Here is a 17788-nt window from a genome sequence, read left to right on the forward strand (position 1 = left end):
CTATCCTATTACTATCTATTTACTACTCAAATTGTATTTGATTTTTTTTTAAATTTTTTTATTTTACTTAACGATTAAGGAAGTAAATATTAATAAAATTATATATTTTTTTAATTTTTTCTTAATAATTAAGGATGGTAAAAAAATATTTAAAAGAAAATGATAAAAAAATAAAAAAATTTAAAATGTGCTTAGGTAGTAAGTGGGTAGTAACCCTATCACTACCCTTATTTTAAACAACATGTTTTCGATTTTTTTGTTGTTATTATTATTATTTTTTTGTATGATTTGATGTCTTCTTAAAATCATTTAGGAGAAATTTCTCTTTAAAATGGAAGAATATTCTTCTACATTCCTTAAGAATATTATTCTACATTATAATTGTGTTACTTCATTAAAAATAATTGTAATTTTAGTTATTACAGCCTCGCCTCCCCTCCCCTCCAACCCAAATTCCTAGAAGAATTGAAATAATAAAACTTTTTAGAGAAGAAAGTGTGGAGAAATGATATGTTATACTAAAAAATTATTGATATTTTAATATTTTTTAAGTTAAAATAACTCTCACTATAACTAACATGTCAACACTCTGGCTTATGTGTATGTAGCAAAACTTAAAAAACTTTTGGCTTCAACAATATAAAAAATTTCAACTTAAAAAAGCGATTCTTTAGTCCTATGTCCTCCATCTTAAGCCTCGGGACTCATTTGGATTTAAAGAGGATTTTATTTCATCTCATTATTATATTTTTTTAAAATTTCTATACAAAATATAATAAACAATTTAATTTTTTCAAATCTCCAAACAATAATAATATTAAAAAATAATATTATAATAATATTTTATTTAACTTTTAACTTTCATCTAAAATCATCTTATCTCATCTCATTATCTAAACCATTATTATCTAAACCAGCCCTTATTCTCACATGGGCATCTTTGGTTAGCTTAGAAATGATTAAGAACCCAACCCACCGCAATCAAAATCTAACCAGAAGAGAATTATACACTATCCCATTGAGAAGTATAGGATTGCAGATTGGATTGCATAATCTCTAAACCGAAGTTAAATACTAAAGTATCATTGAACAGCATATCTTAGAGCACCAGCTTGGCCTAAGACTCAAATTTTTGCTTCTATTTCTTACCCCCCTTTTTTTTTTTCGTTTTTTGCTCACTAGTGAAATCAACTAAACCACCCCCCCCAATATACACGATTGCTGTGAACAGATAATGCTACAGAATGTACATTCAATCAAAATCTATACAGAAATACAATCTTTCAAAGATGGTAGCCTTTCCTACGACTTCAAAATCAGCCATGGGGCTGTAATCCTTCCTGTATTTTAAAAGGAAAAAAAAAAAAAAACCATCCTCATTAGCGTTAGGGAAGCCTATCCATCAGTCAAGGAAATAACTGGCAGTAGGCATCTGGTGATTCAGCAACTCGAGCTGCTTCAGCAATTCGAAGTGCCATCATGGCTTTGTAAGTTGCTAAATCTGCATTCTCCATAAGAAACTGAGTTCTTTTACGTTTGAGAGCAGCATATTCCACGGATCTGTTTGCCAAGGCATTAGCCTCTTTAACTTTGATCGTAGCATTCTTTTCTTCCAAAGCATCTCGTTCAGCTACCATTGCTGCAAACCAATGGAAGATGGAATACAGCCATTAACACAAGAATAAACAACAGTTCAGATGCTTGTGAAACTCATACCAAGTCAAACATTTTTTTTTATTTTTTATAACACACCCTGTCAAGCATGATTTCAACCAACCAAGGTTCCATCAATTTTATCACCGATACTGATTACAATATTGCATCAAGAGCATACAACTAAGAAGAGAGAGAAAGGGGGGAGGGGGTAGAGGACTGAAGATCTTGGAAATCAGTTCAGAGGTTTAAGTCCATAAATGTACCCTTGCGGTGAGAATCACAATCAGATCAAACACAGGATCTTAGTAACAAACACATTAGAATGTTGATTTAGTCAACAAAATAATCATCATTGAACACCATATTTTCTCCCTTTTTCACCTTCCTATAGAATTAAAATTCATCCAGGTACAAGAATTGCAAATTATATAGCTTACCTCGAAAGACACTTGGTGGTTTGCCCCTTCTAAGTTGGCTTGGCTGTTGTTTCAATGATCTCCTTCTCCGTAAAAATGGCTTGGGGATCACTGGAGCCCTCTTTACTTGATGACTCTGTTTGGAAAAATCATCCACACTGATCACATGATCGAGTCAACAGCAATTTGATACATCATGTTGAGCTTAAATTGGTGTACACCATAAAGAGAAGAATAAAGAAGAAAGATGGAGGGCAGAAAAGTTGGCGGAGAATCTCTCTCTTGAATTACATTAATATAAGAATTTCAAGTGATATAAATCAGAACATATTTCCCAGCTCTAGATTTCTAGACTTTTTTCTAGACTGCTTCAAATGAAAGCTCATCCATTCGATATGTTAATGAACAAAGCTCGTGAACCAACACAGAAGCAAACTGGATAAAAGCACAGTAACAGCATGAAATATCTACGTGCAAATTGCAAAAACAACAAAAAGCAAACTAATGGTTAAGTATAACCTTCTATGCAACATCCCCCCACCCCAAAAGAGAAAATACACATTCTGCTATCAAAAGCTCAACTTCGAGCTCAGCTATGCTACAAAAGGGAAATTCTTTTAGAAGTGCTATATAAATTGACAAAATTAGATCGCCCACCAGCCTCACCCAGAAAAAGGGGAAAAGAAGATAAGAGACACTGGCTTTGAACTGTTGAAACAAATGTTCTTAGTTATACAGTTACCAATATAAAAAGCCCCATCATATGATTATCACAACATTCTACCACATACAATGTAACTGATGTCCAAACTATTAACGACTTCAATGAGGAAGACGAGCCCCAGAAAACTAAAAAATGATGTGAGATGTCTTATATATATATATATATGAGATATCTTAAACATAATGGCACTTTTACCTGAAAAACCCTAACAAGGACTGACCCTTTTTGCTTCCGTTTCTTCATCCAGTAATTATACATGCCTTCTGCCACTTCACTCCTACCCAGACAAAGATAAGCAGCTGCCTTCTCATCTGAAAAATCAGTAGGACGGCAATAATAAGCCTTCTCCAATGCATCAACCATTAACTCAAAAGCGTCCCCAGAAACATGCTGATGAACCTCATTCTCTGTAAAATACTCATTATTGAATTTTTCCAGCCACTTCTCATCCTCAGAGTCCATCTCATAAATTGCAGTACTCCTTGCCATAGCTCTAGATACCTCATCATCTTTAATAGAGATATATGAATCAGGTCTGCAAAAAGGAATAGTACTGCTATTCTCATAGTCTAAGACTTCAACAACTCCTGGCACTGGGATGTTCTTAACAGTTGGAGCCAGCATATTTCGATCTAAACATTCCTTGTAAAGATCCTTGAAAATGAACCAGTCTAGTCGATTGGGAAACTCTAGCTTCCAACCATTATCCAAATTCCACATTATCGCATGTGTAAATCGGTTGCAAGAACATGGCCTCATAGTTTTTTCAGGCTTTTGCATATATCTTGTTAATCCATCTTTCTTCACTACCAGATGCCACTCCCTTGAGGCAGAGACTTCCAACTTGATATTGGCGCCTTCTTGCCGGTAACACTTGTCTGACAAAATCACCAATATGTTTGCAGAGCAGCATGATGGATCTACATCCTGCCTGGATCTCAATAAGGTACAACTAGCTTCTTCAACTTGTCTCCCAGAGCTACTCCGAACTGAGCTCCTAAGCTTACTACTATTCACCGAAGAAGAGAGAGGTATCCCATTTTTCCTACTATTGATAGCATCAGAAACTAAGACTCCATGGGGTTTGTTTACACGAATTGCTGCAGGATTTCTAGCTCTCCTCTGCCTCACTGAACTCCTCCTCTTTTGGAAACTACGAGAATTAAAACCATTCCTATACTGTGCGGATCGACCAGATAATTTTGAAGCTCTGATAGACGGATGTAATAAAACCCTGTTCTCCATATTATTAACTTCATGCACAATGTTTTTGCATACAGAAGGATCTATCCCAGTTGTAATGTTCACAGAGAGATCTTTCTCCAAGGGAATGCATAAACGGTAGTCTTCATACTCATCTTCACTGTCGATTATCATGTCACCATTTGTGTCCACATCACTTGAATTATTCACAAGAACAAATGGCCAACACTTAAACCTCAGAAGCATCCTGTGATGCATGTACATAAAACATAAAGGAACGATGGCAAATTCCACAGAGAACATGGGTATAAAGTCCTTCACCCCAAAAAACTTGCACATCCCAGATCCACTGCAGATAGAAGGATCCTGAAAAAGCATTTAAGACACAGAAAATCAACCTATCAACTAGACCAGTCACAACTAAATGACATCATTCCGTTCAAATTTCTATTCCTTCTAGTCATATTCTGGAAAGAAAGAACACCAAATACCCTACGCCTTAGTTACTATAAAGTTTTAACCAAAAAGAAAAGCATAAACGTGAATAGTTCACACATCCTATCAACTTTTCCCTTGTAACAAATTATTATCAGTTTTCTCTCCAGTTCACAATTCGAACGGAACATTAAGATGAAGCTCAATAAGAAACTCAAAAATTCGAAATACATGCGTCGCAATTGAAGATTAAACCAACAAGAATGCAGTTCTGGCATATCATATCAGGTAATACTTACACGCAAGAATTGAATTCCACATGAGGCATAAACAGTGGCAATCGGCTCAGAGCACAAGAATGCAGAGAGCTTTTTCAAGCACAGCCTGGCTTTCCTCATGTAAGTCAAAATGGAACACAAAAAACTTATTACAACGCAACAGCTCCCACCAACAACAGCAAGCACTGGGCGGGGCAGGGACACCACCAACTCCCCACTACCATCAACCTTTCTCCATTGCCGACGAAAACATTGAAGCCTGCACATTCTATCGAAATCACCCGAGGAGAAATCACAATTTTCGGTACTCGTTATCTTCCTCTTTCTGCTATAAACCATCCCAAACAATTTATCCATGCTTTGGTTAACATTCGCTGCATGGTTACCACATCTTGGAACCTCTGTTTTGCAATCGTCAGCGTCGTGCATGTCGACGGCAGTCACTCTTTTGAGACCGCCCCAGCCGCTCTGCTTGCACCCGATGCCGCCGTTTCCGGGGCTATTGATCAGTTTGAACCAGTCTTCATTGTCGTTGCCTTTTCTGATTTTGCCTTCCCCAGGTTCTGGCAAAAGGCGCCGCCCCGAGCGAAGTACTCTGGCACCGCCGTCCAAGCCCTTCACCACCCCAAACACCCTTGTCGTCCGCCTCATCCCCACCGACGGCATTGGCTTACAGTAGCTACGAGTCGTATAACCTCTAGACTCACTGAGTCTCCGAGACGATCTCCGAGTTGACTCAGACCCAGGAGCAAATACCGACCCGGACTCGAACTTGGACTGCGATCCTGACTTTCTAGCAAATACCGGTTTCATAATCATCCTACGAAAACGAGTACGAAATTCTCGGAAACAGAAAAACCTGAATACTCGCCAGTTTTACCCTGACCGAAACTACGAGAATTCTATACTCGGACTGCCCATCTCGGACTCGGATTCAGAGTCGGACCCAAATAATCTCAGTACATAAAAAAACCATCCTATAAAACTTGCAACACCATGAAAAGGAGGAAAAGGCAAACAAAGAAAATGGTTTCGCAAATCGGGTACCGATCAACACAGATTAATACAAAGATACATCAATCTTCAACAAAATAAATAGATTTGAAAATAGAAAAAACAAGAAGAAAAACTCTAGAGTACAAGATCAGAGAGAGAGGAGAGAGGATAGTTAATAAGGTTCACGGAGTTCTTGTTGGAGGGAGAGAGGGAGGGAGACACAGAGACTACTGGTCTCTATCGGCTAGGGTTTATGCTACAAAAAGAAGCCACTGATCAATACGCCGACTAATGAGAGGCGTTGGATGGGGGGAAGGGACGGTCCAGATCGGGGGTTTTGAGTCCGAATATCGGTTCGATAGCTCCAAAGACCCACCAAAGAGCGTTTCGTTTCAGAGAAGAGAGAGGGAGAGAGAGAGAGAGAGTCAGTGAGTAGATATTTCTTCAGGATTCGCCAAGAGTCTATTTTTAGTCGAAAGGACTAAAATGGGCTTGATGACGTGACGACGGGAATAAAACTCACAAGTAATTATTAAAGATTTGGTACTGGGGCTTTTGGTCTTTTGAAAACGGGCGAGTAAAATGTTTTTACTAAAATGTTGTAAGAATTTGTTGCCAAATTACCTTAAAAAATCGCAAGAGAGTACACAAATTAGTTGACATTAAGAGATTGCTCACATAACATAGAATAATTATGTTTTACTTTTATATGCAAAGTTGCAAACTTTAGATAAGATTAATGACATAATATAAGACAATAAATATTATTATATTTATAATCCGCTTTCCGCCGCTTAGCCTCATCGTGTTTAACTATTAAGTATTAGAGAGTTACCATGATCACGTCCTGATAAAGAAGTTATTTCTATTGCTTCTTTTATCCTTTTGTCTATAAAACAAAAGAAAATACTACGTTACCCCATACATGTGACCGATGCCCGTGACCGATAGACCATTTGTGTTTTTTTTTTTTTTCTTTTAATTATGTAACATGACAAAAAAATTAGGACTTTGTGGCGGGAAAAGAGGCTATAATAATCTACCACTTTCCTGGAAAGTCATGTATAGTTGCCATGTCAAGTCACAGGAAAAATTGGGACGCTCTTTTGACCACTCATCTTCAACTAGACAAGCTATCTTAATAATTCATGGGGTAGATGGTGATCTCCTCAAATTCTCGATCCGAATAGTCTACACCTTGGACAGAAATTTGTGAGGGTGCATTAGACTTGCCCCACCTGCCTAGATAAGTGCCCCAGGTCACCTGCCAGAGAGGTGGGGTCCGGTCCTCTTCGAAGTCACACACTCCTACCCCCAATTGCAGCCAATTCCGAAACATTTTCTACCAAACAATCTGGCAGGGAAGTGCCATGGAAAATAAAAGAGTAATGTTGGAAAGAAGTCACTATAGCAGTGTATACTTTGCACTTATTGCGTGACTATTTCTAGTTGATTGTTCTCAACACTTACTTGAAGAAATATATAGTCTAGATTATACCACATCATGTGTGTAAAATTAATGTTCCAATAGTGACTTCTATCTATATTTATTCAAAATAAAAAGCATTTTCTACCAAGAAAGAATGACAGCAACCTTAAACGGTAAAAACCTCAGTACACATACATTGCAATTCTGAAAATATTTAGTTCAATTTATGTGGATTGACCAAACCTCAGTACACATATATTGCAGTTCTGAAAATATTTAGTGCAATTTATGTGGGTGGACCAAACCTCAGTACATGGATTTCAATTCTCAGATAACAACAGTGTTGAACACCTAAGATTTTCTGGATTCACGTGTTAAGGTATGTATGAGTGCAGGACACTGTAAATGTTAATTACATGTTGGGAAAGGCTATAAGATATACAAGATAATTGAGCTGTGCTTGACCTCAAAGACTGACTATCATCATTTATCATTATCACTTTTCTTTGCCCCTTTTGGTAAACTTTTTTTTTTCCCCTTTTACAAGTGAAAAATAAAGTTTACCATTCATTGAAAACAATAGCATCTAAAGTTCCTTTGTTTTATATAAACATACAATAAAGTTTGATCGGGAATTATGATTTATGATGATCATTTTGATGGCTGGGACTTTAAAGAGAAACAGTTAGATAGAAGAAAGAAATCAAGTCATATACCTGTAGCAATAATTTCTAGTTAGTGAAGAGTTTATGATGAACCACTGAGGGAACTACCATCATCAGTATTCCGGCCATTTCTTGTCGACCAACCGTACTTTATATGAAACCTTCAGAAGATAAGTACTCAAAACTCAAAAGAAACAAGCCAGGGGCCAGGGCAAAGTTTTATTTTTCCAGATATAGAAAATCACATGTGTACCATCAGTTAATCATATAGATTCTCAAGACAGCAACCCCATCAATCATGCAGACCATAATTCAAGCCACATCATCTCCCGAGACAAGCCTAATCCACTCCACATATATCGGCACAGCCAACTCAACCTACTGTCAAGGATTCTACTGTTACAAAGTCAAAATTGTATTTGATTCTTTGTTTCCATTTTAGCTTGATTGTTTAGCTGTACAGAAATCATTGTATTTATTCAACTGCGGTAATCACTTATGAAACTGTATATTTAATCACCTTCAACATATCAATGAATTCATTGAGCTTTCTAGTGTTCCTCAATTATTTTCTTACATCATCAATACAATCTCCCAACAAAAGGAAAAACATAAAAAACCTATCGATATGGAATCTGAGTGCTGGAATCTAGACACTTGAGGCTTATCAGATTTCAACCAGGTGGAGGGACAGCACAAAGATGAAACATTTAAAATAATTAAATCCACCCTTTCCCATTAGATTAGGCCCAAGCATAACTAGAATTTGGTCCCTAATAGCACCATGGTCACTACTATGCCACTTCTTGAGGATAAGAAAAACCCTAACTAACAAACTCTGAGAAAATGTCAGATATTGAGGGAAAAAATGAAGAATGAAAACCCACATCCAACAAAACTAAACAAATACACTTAAAGCTATGTTATGATGGTCTCGACAAAAGTGAAACAATGCTCGAATGTATGGGTTGTTTGGATTCTCTGACTAATTATATTTCCAGATGCAGCAAACCATGCTAGGTTAGCAGAACAGATCTCCAATGAACAATATTCAATGCCTTAACACCATCAAGAAGAGGAGGTCTTCCTGAAGAGTAGTTTGTTCAGGAAGTATGATGATCATTTTGATGGCCGGGACTTCAAAGACAAACAGTTGGATAAAAGAAAGAAATGGAGTAGTATACCTGTAGCAATAATTTCTAGTTGGCGAAGCGTTTCTGTAACAACCTGACCCAGATATTATTAGGGATGGAATGTGAATAATTTTATCGGATTTTTTTTTATATAATTATAAAATTTTCTTAATGTTATTATTAGTATTATCAATTTTATAGGATTCTATGGCATTAATAAGTTGTTTTTATTTTAAATACGGATTTTTATTACAGCTATTCTTTTAGTTATAATTGTTAATATTTTTTATCTTTATTAATAATAATCTTTCCTAATTAAGCTTTAATATTTTGGGATCTTCCGTTGACCTTCAAGCCTTCATCCTTGGGATGTTCAACGTAAATTTGAATGTTACGCTGTCAACGGAATGCAAGCGCCGAAATCCTCAAATTTTTTTTTTTTATACCTCTCTTTCCTCTACATTATTTTTCCCTTCATGCTGCGCCGCTATCTTCTCTAGGGTAATTTCTTAATCTGGAAGATTTCGTATATTGTAACTGACTTACGTCTTGGTTTTGATAGTTGAAAAACTTCCCTTTTTGTAACCGACGAACTCACATGAATGAAAACCCTACACGACTTCTATATAGACCCACGTAGCCATGCACATGTCGTCATCTTCCCCATAATATAGGGTTGCCACACTATCTCCTCACACACAGCATCAACTTCCCAACCGCTCAAAGCGGTTTTGGCAACACACACAAGAAACACCCATGACAATCAAGATCACATGGAGCAACCCAACATGCAGTACCTAGCTCCTCCATGTCTCCTCCGTGCCGTCTTTTCTATTCTACCAATTTTGCATCGGATGAAGTAGCAAGTTTTAGCCACGCCTAGCATCGCCATACGTCTTTTCTATTCTACCAGTACTGCACCACCCGTCTCCTCCACATTGCAGCCACGTGACGACACTCCCTCAGCCCCCAACCTCCAAACAGCATCACAACCACTGGAAAAACCACCATGAGCCAATGAACACCACCACGGGTAGCACCAACATAATCCCAGCCTAAAAAACAACCATCTCTAACCACGTTGAAATGCCGTGAAAAGCAACGAAATAGCACCGTCACACGTCTCCTTTCCAGATCCATAGTCGCCCAACCACATGAAACAGCCAACGGTAGTGCCCTGTTTTACTACACCAAAAACAGGGTATTTCTACGTGCAAACAAGCCACCACTGCATCTCAGGAAGCCACCGCACGTCGCCAGCCCTCTCCACTTCCCATTACCCCAGGTCCACTGTATTTCCTCCGATAAGCCCACGCTCAACCTCCCTCCTCTTTATCTTCTCTATCGCTTCTCTCTCTAAACCAACGGCACCGATATCTCTCTCTCTTAGCTCTCTACTGCTGCACTCGCCATCATCGCCTCACCTCAGCTCCGTCACGTACGTCCTCTCTCGGTAAGGATCTGTCGCACGACTTTTGTTTCCCTCAGGAAAATACCTATTGTTTGATTTCAAGTTGAAATGTGATATCTCATATGATAAGGATAAATGTAGGTGGTGAATGAGATCCCACATTGCTTGGAAATGAGAAGTTCTTACTCTTTATAAGGTTCCACTAGGGCTCCAATTGTATTATTGACTAGTCTCTTTGGAGTATAAGCCATGTGGTTTGGGCCTTCCATTGCAGAGTTACAAATAGTATCAGAGTCTATCCCAACCAGAAATATGGGGGCTTGAGTCATGCCACCTAAAATGGACAGCCCGATGAGGACGTTGAGAATTTAAGGGGAGGAGATTGTGATATCCCATATGATAAGGATAAGGGTATGTGGTGAATAAGATCTCACATTGCTTGGGAATGAGAAGTTCTAACTCTTTATAAGGTCTCAATTGAGCTTCAATTGTATCATTGATTAGTCATTTTGAAGTATAGGCCATGTGATTTGGGCCTTCCATTGAGACGTTATATGAAATGAATTCCTAAGCCTTCAGTTGGTTACACTTACAGAAGGGTAGACCTTTTAATGTAATTACAATTATGCCCCTTAGTTATAAGCCAAAGAGAATACGTTTTGAACTTATATTTTTAGGTTGAGCTCTAATTGTTACGTTGGGCTTAATTTTCACATGGGCTATGTTTAAGGTATTTCAAGAACTATTATAATATTTTAAATTTTTAAGTAGACCGATTTTCATATGGGCTTTGACGTTTAGGTTAAACTCGGTTTTAATCTTTGATTAGCCCAAAAACCTTATTTTTCATTAGCCTTCTTTTTCCTACAGAAAATATACAAGGGTTTAAATTGTTCTATTAAGTATTAAATTTTTATAACTAGATTTCAATGATAAAATAGGAAGAGTTTAATCTTTATTTTAAATATGTTAAGAATATTTAAATGAATGTCGTTGTTTATTTCATCAGATTTGATAAAATTTGTTCTATTACAGTTATGATTAAAAAATGAAGAAATATGTTAAGAATATTTAAATGATATTAGTATTTATTAAATTTCTTGTGAAACTGAATAATTATATTAATTATAAGAAAGTAAACCTATTTTAAGAGTTGAGGTTTTCACTAGTTGAGGTTTTCACTACTTACTTTTAAAAGAATTGAATATAGCCCAAGTATTCTACTAAATTCTAATATGTTTTAGTGTTTAAATAATTTAAAATATTAGCATTCATTGATGTTTGTATTAAACATAATATTTATTTTATTATTTTCTACAGTATGAATTTAAGTAAGTGGGATATTAGGATACGTTTTCCTAGATAAATTTAGTGACATTTAATACTTCGTATAGGTGACAAGCTACGGAGTGAAATTCAGGAAGCAGCACAACGAGGTAAGTAGCTTGATCATAAATTAGGATCATCATATGTCAATTTAGATAAATTATTATTAAAACCAGTTCTTTGACAACCACTTTTTATGTACCACGCATGTCATGATATATGCAAACATATCATTCAGAATAGCAGACGATCATGTCATTCCACATCATGTTCAGATTCAACAATTATAATTATGTATGTATTATGTCATGCATCTCACCTCGCATAAGGCACATAAGCTATTGTAAGTTCAAGTGCAAGATAAGATCATATCAGTTTACTTAAATGACCATTCAGATGTATGGTACCAATGCAGATTTAGGGTGGACGTGCAAGCCATGGACTTAAGTGTGGTCCACCGTAGTATGCCAGAATACTACCTCAGCAGCTCCCCTTACTGCAGCGGGATGTGGGGCTTGTGCACAACCTTGCACACAAGGTTAAGTATGTTGGTCAGTCAGATCAGTCAGATAAATCAGATCAGTAACTTAATTCAGATAAATCAAGACGCGTCATGCATAGCATAAACATCAGTATGATCAGTCATGATTTTAAGCTCTTAGCATGAAATTTTTTATAAAAACTTTACGTTTATTATGTTTACGTTGTGATGAGTTTCTTACCAAGTCTTCGACTCATTTTAATTTTATTTCATGTTTTTAACCACCTAGGTAAGGATGATGATCAGTATGAGTAGACGGGCTAGGCTTGGATGGAGCAGTTGGATTTACTTCCAGCTTTAATTATTTATTTAGTTTGATTCATTAATCATGAAATCTCTTGTCTGGTTTTATTTATGCAAGCAAGTGACATTCCTAACCCTAGAGATGGTGATGTTACAGTTTCTTTATGATGAACCACCATGGGAACGACCATCATCAGTATTCTCACCATTTCTTGTCCGCCAACCATACTTTATATGAAATTTCCAGAAGGTAAGTACTCAAAACAAGCCCGGGCAAAGTTTTATTTTTCCAGATATAGAAATTAATGTGTATCATCACTTAACCATATAGATTCTCAAGACAGCAACCCCATCAATCATGCATACCAGAATTCAAGCCACATCATCTCTCGAGACAAGCCTAATCCGCTCCACATTCAATCCTCCATATCGGCACAGCCAACTCAGCCTACTGTCAAGAATTCTACCGTTACAAAGTCAAGATTAAATTTGATTCTTTGTTTCCATTTTTAGCTTGATTGTTTAGCTGTACAGACATCATTGTATTTATTCAACTGCGGTAATCACTTATGAAGCTGTATATTTGAACACCTTCAACATATCAATGAATTCATTGAGCTTTCTAGCATTCCCCAATTGTTTTCTTATATCATCAATAAAATCTCCCAACAAAAGGAAAAACATAAACAATCTATCGATATGGAATCTGAGATTCTGAGTGCTGGAATCTAGACATTTGAGGCTTATTAGATTTCAACCAGGCGGAGGGACAGCACAAAGATGAAACATTTAAAATATACAGCTCCATGTCACCCTCCTCTGACAAGTCACCATAAATTAAATAATTAAATCCGCCCTTTCCCTTTAGATTAGGCTCAAGCATAACCAGAATTTGATCCCTAATAGCAACATGGTCACTACCATGCCACCTCTTGAGGATAAGAAAAACCCTAACTAACAAACTCTGAGAAAATGTCAGATATTGAGGAAAAATGAAGAATGAAAACCCACATCCAACAAAACTAAAAAAATACACTTAAAGCTATGTTACGATGGTCTCAAAAAAAGTGAAACAATGCTCAAATGTATGGGTCGTTTGGATTCTCTGACTAATTATTTTTCCAGATGCAGCAAACCATGCTAGGTTAGCAGAACAGATCTCCAACGAACAATATTCAATGCCTTAACACCATCAAGAAGAGGTCTTAGTATCACCCATCCAATTTCTGAAGGTGTGAAAATACCCAAACTTTGCTTCCTCACAATCTCGGTTAAAGCCCCACCTCCCATGAAATATAAAGTCCCAACTTTATAAGGAGCATAGACTCCATCAAGGATACCCCTAATTCACCAACTCATCCTGAGTTGTTGAAGAATTAATATAGGAAAACATCTTTTCAAGCAGCCTTCTCCCATTTCCATAGAAAAGAAAATGGGATAACTTATAATTTCACATCCAACAAGACCAACATAATCCAGTTTAGCAAACAAGCAATTTCTTCTTCTACTCCTCTCATAGGCAAAACAGCTACTCTCTCCCACAAAAGGCAGATACCCTTGCAAAACAGTAACTGTTTTAAACATGTTTCAATCTTCGAATCTTAGGATTGTGCACCAACTGATCCCGGTATACGCTTGAACACTTTTTCCCACCATGTCACTGCCATAAACCATCACATGGGATTTCAGTGATGACAAGGAATACCTACGATTTGCAATCCAAAATTTTCATAGCCCACTATTCCTTTGAAGTTTTCAAATTCCATGAAGCATACGCACAAGGAGCAATTTTGAATCATAGATTTTCACACCACACCTAATGGACCAAACTCAGACCCTCTCGAACTAGAATCCTAACATAACCCACATTACAAGCTATTGAATAACAATCGTTCTTGCGAATTTATCAATTCAATTATTCGAAGTCAAACAAAAGCAGCAAATAATCAAGGAATCGAAAAATGCCTACCTCAAGATTCGATTGAAAAGCTCCTGTAAATACTCCAATGGGCCTGTAAAATGTCAGACCCATGTTTCAGGAACAACGTCGCTGGAGGTGCCAGGGTATCTCGGAGTCCGACCCTCGAAAAGATGAGGAAAGAAAGTTTCGGCCTTTCGGAGGATACAAAGAAACCGGATTTGAATTGAGAATCGGAATGGAGATGCCGAGGCACAAGAATAGTTCTCCGACACGAAGAAAAAACATCGCTGGGACACGGAACAGAAACTCTCGTAGACTCCAAATCGTAAAAATTTAGAAGCGGAAGTGGACAATGTGATTACCACAAAGGAGAACTAACAAGGCAATGGTTAAGATGTAAAACTGTTAACATCCTGACTGGAATTTCATATTGCTTTCCTCACACGTACATGATTAGTGGTATTAATTTTTGAGTTGTGTTATATAGAAGCTTCACATCTTGTACATATGAAATATAAGGATAAAAAAATAAAATTACATATTTTTAAGTGGATGTACAGGATGTGAGACCTATGTTTAAAATTTTTCTTAATTTTTATACGTTTATAAGTAAATATTTTTAAGTAAATTATAAAAACAACTGATACATACACAAATAGATTATATAAAAATAAATACATAAATTAAAATAATTTTATATAATCTGTTAAATCTACTTTATATTAAAAATAATTTTAAAATTTAACGTATTAATCAAATTATATGAATTTATAAATTTACTTTTATTTAATTTTGGTTAAAATATTTTTCTTTTAAAAAATAATAACATTAACTACTTAACTGAAAAAATGCACTAAATATAGAGTTGAAGGTTAGGTGAAGCAATTTAAAATTTGATGAAATTAGCAATTTTTTCTAATATTTTAATAAGAAAGAAGGAAAAAATGGTGGATCGCATTGTTTTTGTCTTGAATGTAATAATATCTTTATCCCATAGAAAATCTATAAGCTCCGTACATGTTTTTAAAAAAAAAAAAAAAAAGTTTCACTAAAAGAAATTATTTTTTTTACATTTTTTATAATGGAGTCTATTTTTTTATAAAAAAAATCACATAAAATTTTTTTATTTAAAACTTATACAAGTCATTATTCTTTAAATTTTGATGAAGTTATCAATTTTTTTCTAATTTTTTAATAAAAAAGAAGAAAAAATTAGTGGATGGCATTGTTTTTGTCTTGATTGTAATAATATATTTATCCCATGGAAAATCTATTGGGACCAATTTGTTGAATTATTCTGGATTCCATATTTTACTACTCCATTCTTATCCATTTTCTTTTCTTTAATGGAAAAAGAAAAGAACTTGAATATTAAGGAAAGGTTTGGATTCAAAGATTAGTTGAGATGGATTGAGATGATTTGTAAATAGTAGAATAAAAGTTGAATTATTTATTATATTTGGTATGGAAATTTGGAAAAGTTGTTTTGAGATTTAAAAAAGTTAAATTGTTTATTATATTTTATGTGAGAATTTTAGAAAGTTGTAATGATGAGATGAGATGAGTTGAAATGAGTTGAGGTGAGCTTTGAATGCAAACCTCTCCTAAATTGAGACCATCGGAAGTTCTTGTTAGAAAGGGCAAGCAAAAAAGCGAGGATATGGCTGCAAATTAATAGAGTAGCTCGTGAATAGTTTAGTTTGATTTATTTAATAAATGAGATGTTTGTAAATATTAATATAAGTTTAAATATTAAACGATCAAAACTCATATAAACTCGACTTGATTTGGTTTAGACTTGTGAACAAAATTCGTATAAGCACAAGTTGACTCATTTGAGATTGTTTTGAAACTCATAATATGTTTATATACGTATGTGTTATATATATATATATATATTAAATGTTTGTTATATTTTATATACTTAATTATATATTATTAATTTATTTATAGTTTAACTTATTTAATATATATATACATATATTATGTTTCCAAAACGTGTATAGAATAATTTGTATAATAATATATCATACAACTATAACTATTGATTTATTATATTATATATGTATTAAATAGTTTAGTTATTACATTTATCTTGTGCATTATTCTTTTAATTTATAATTATAAGTTATTTTTATAAAAAATTTATACCATAAGAATTTTGAATCAAAATTATTTGATTGAATAGTTAAATGGTTTTATTTATTTATTTTTAATAAAAAATTTGAGAAATTTCAAAATTAAAAATCAAGTGCGAGTCGTTTGTTTATTTTTAATCAAGATCGAGTTAGATCCAAACAACATTAATAATTAACGAATCGAGTTGGAATAAAGATATGCAATTTTATTCAGATTCGAGCCGAATTCAAACGAACAAACATATTAGAGCATTAGCATTGGTCTATGTATATACATATGTAAAATTACCTTTTTTGCATATCCACTTTATCATTTAAGTAAAATTTTCATATTAGCTTATGCATATTTGAGACAAAATAATAATAAAATTATTTTATTATTATTAATTTTTTGTTAAAATCAATTTTTTTATATATATTTTACAATTAGCATCCACTACATACATTTGACTAGGGGTGTAAACTCAAACCGAAAAACCGGAAAACTGGACCGGACCGGACTGAACCGGACCTGTTTTACCGGTTTTGAACCGGTTCAATCCGGAACCGGTTTTAAAACGTAAAAACCGTCCGATTCCGGTTTGGTTCCGATTCTGGGATTTTTTGGACCGGACCGAACCGGACCGGACCGGACCGAACCGGACCGGACCGGACCGGTTGATTAAAAAAATAAAAAATAATATTTTTATATATAAATTTTATACAAAATATTTTATATATATTAAATATTAATATATATAAGTTTTATATATAATGTATAATTATAAATTTTTATGTAAAATTTTATATATAACATATATATTCATATACGAAATAATTTATTATTATAATTTATAAATTATTACATAAAATATTAATACTAAATCACCAAAAGTTTATAACTAATACTAATATATAACTTATAACTATACCAATAGTCTAATATTAATACTATTATATAGTCTAATATATTAATAAAAGTATAAAACAATTTTTTTTAAATCAATTTTTTTTTTTTATAAACAAATTTTTAATGACAAATTGTGAAATTTACATTTTAAAAAAATCGGAAAACCGAACCGGACCGGACCGGAAACCGGTAAAACTGGAAGTACCGGTTTAGGAGAATAACCGGTACGTAATCGGTTTTAAAAAATACAAAACCGGTATATACCGGTTCGATCTTAGATTTTATCTAAAACCAGACCGGACCGGACCGGTTACACCCCTACATTTGACATTAATAATACAAAATTACAAATGCAATAATAAAAAATACAATTTTTTTATATAT

General features: G+C 34.7%; 1 protein-coding gene across 1 annotated transcript; it reads right to left on the reverse strand.

The window, feature by feature from the left end:
- Positions 1–1018: 1018 nt before the first annotated feature.
- Positions 1019–6303, reverse strand: LOC108984246. Its single transcript, XM_018956139.2, has 4 exons — positions 4734–6303; positions 2992–4365; positions 2094–2208; positions 1019–1639 (listed from the first exon to the last, which is right to left on the reverse strand). Exons 1-4 carry the CDS (start codon positions 5529–5531, stop codon positions 1407–1409), a joined length of 2520 nt encoding a protein of 839 aa, XP_018811684.2. The 5' UTR covers positions 5532–6303; the 3' UTR covers positions 1019–1406.
- Between the last annotated feature and the right edge of the window lie 11485 nt (positions 6304–17788).

Source organism: Juglans regia, chromosome 5 (assembly GCF_001411555.2).
Source record: "Juglans regia cultivar Chandler chromosome 5, Walnut 2.0, whole genome shotgun sequence".
Lineage (NCBI taxonomy): Eukaryota > Viridiplantae > Streptophyta > Magnoliopsida > Fagales > Juglandaceae > Juglans > Juglans regia.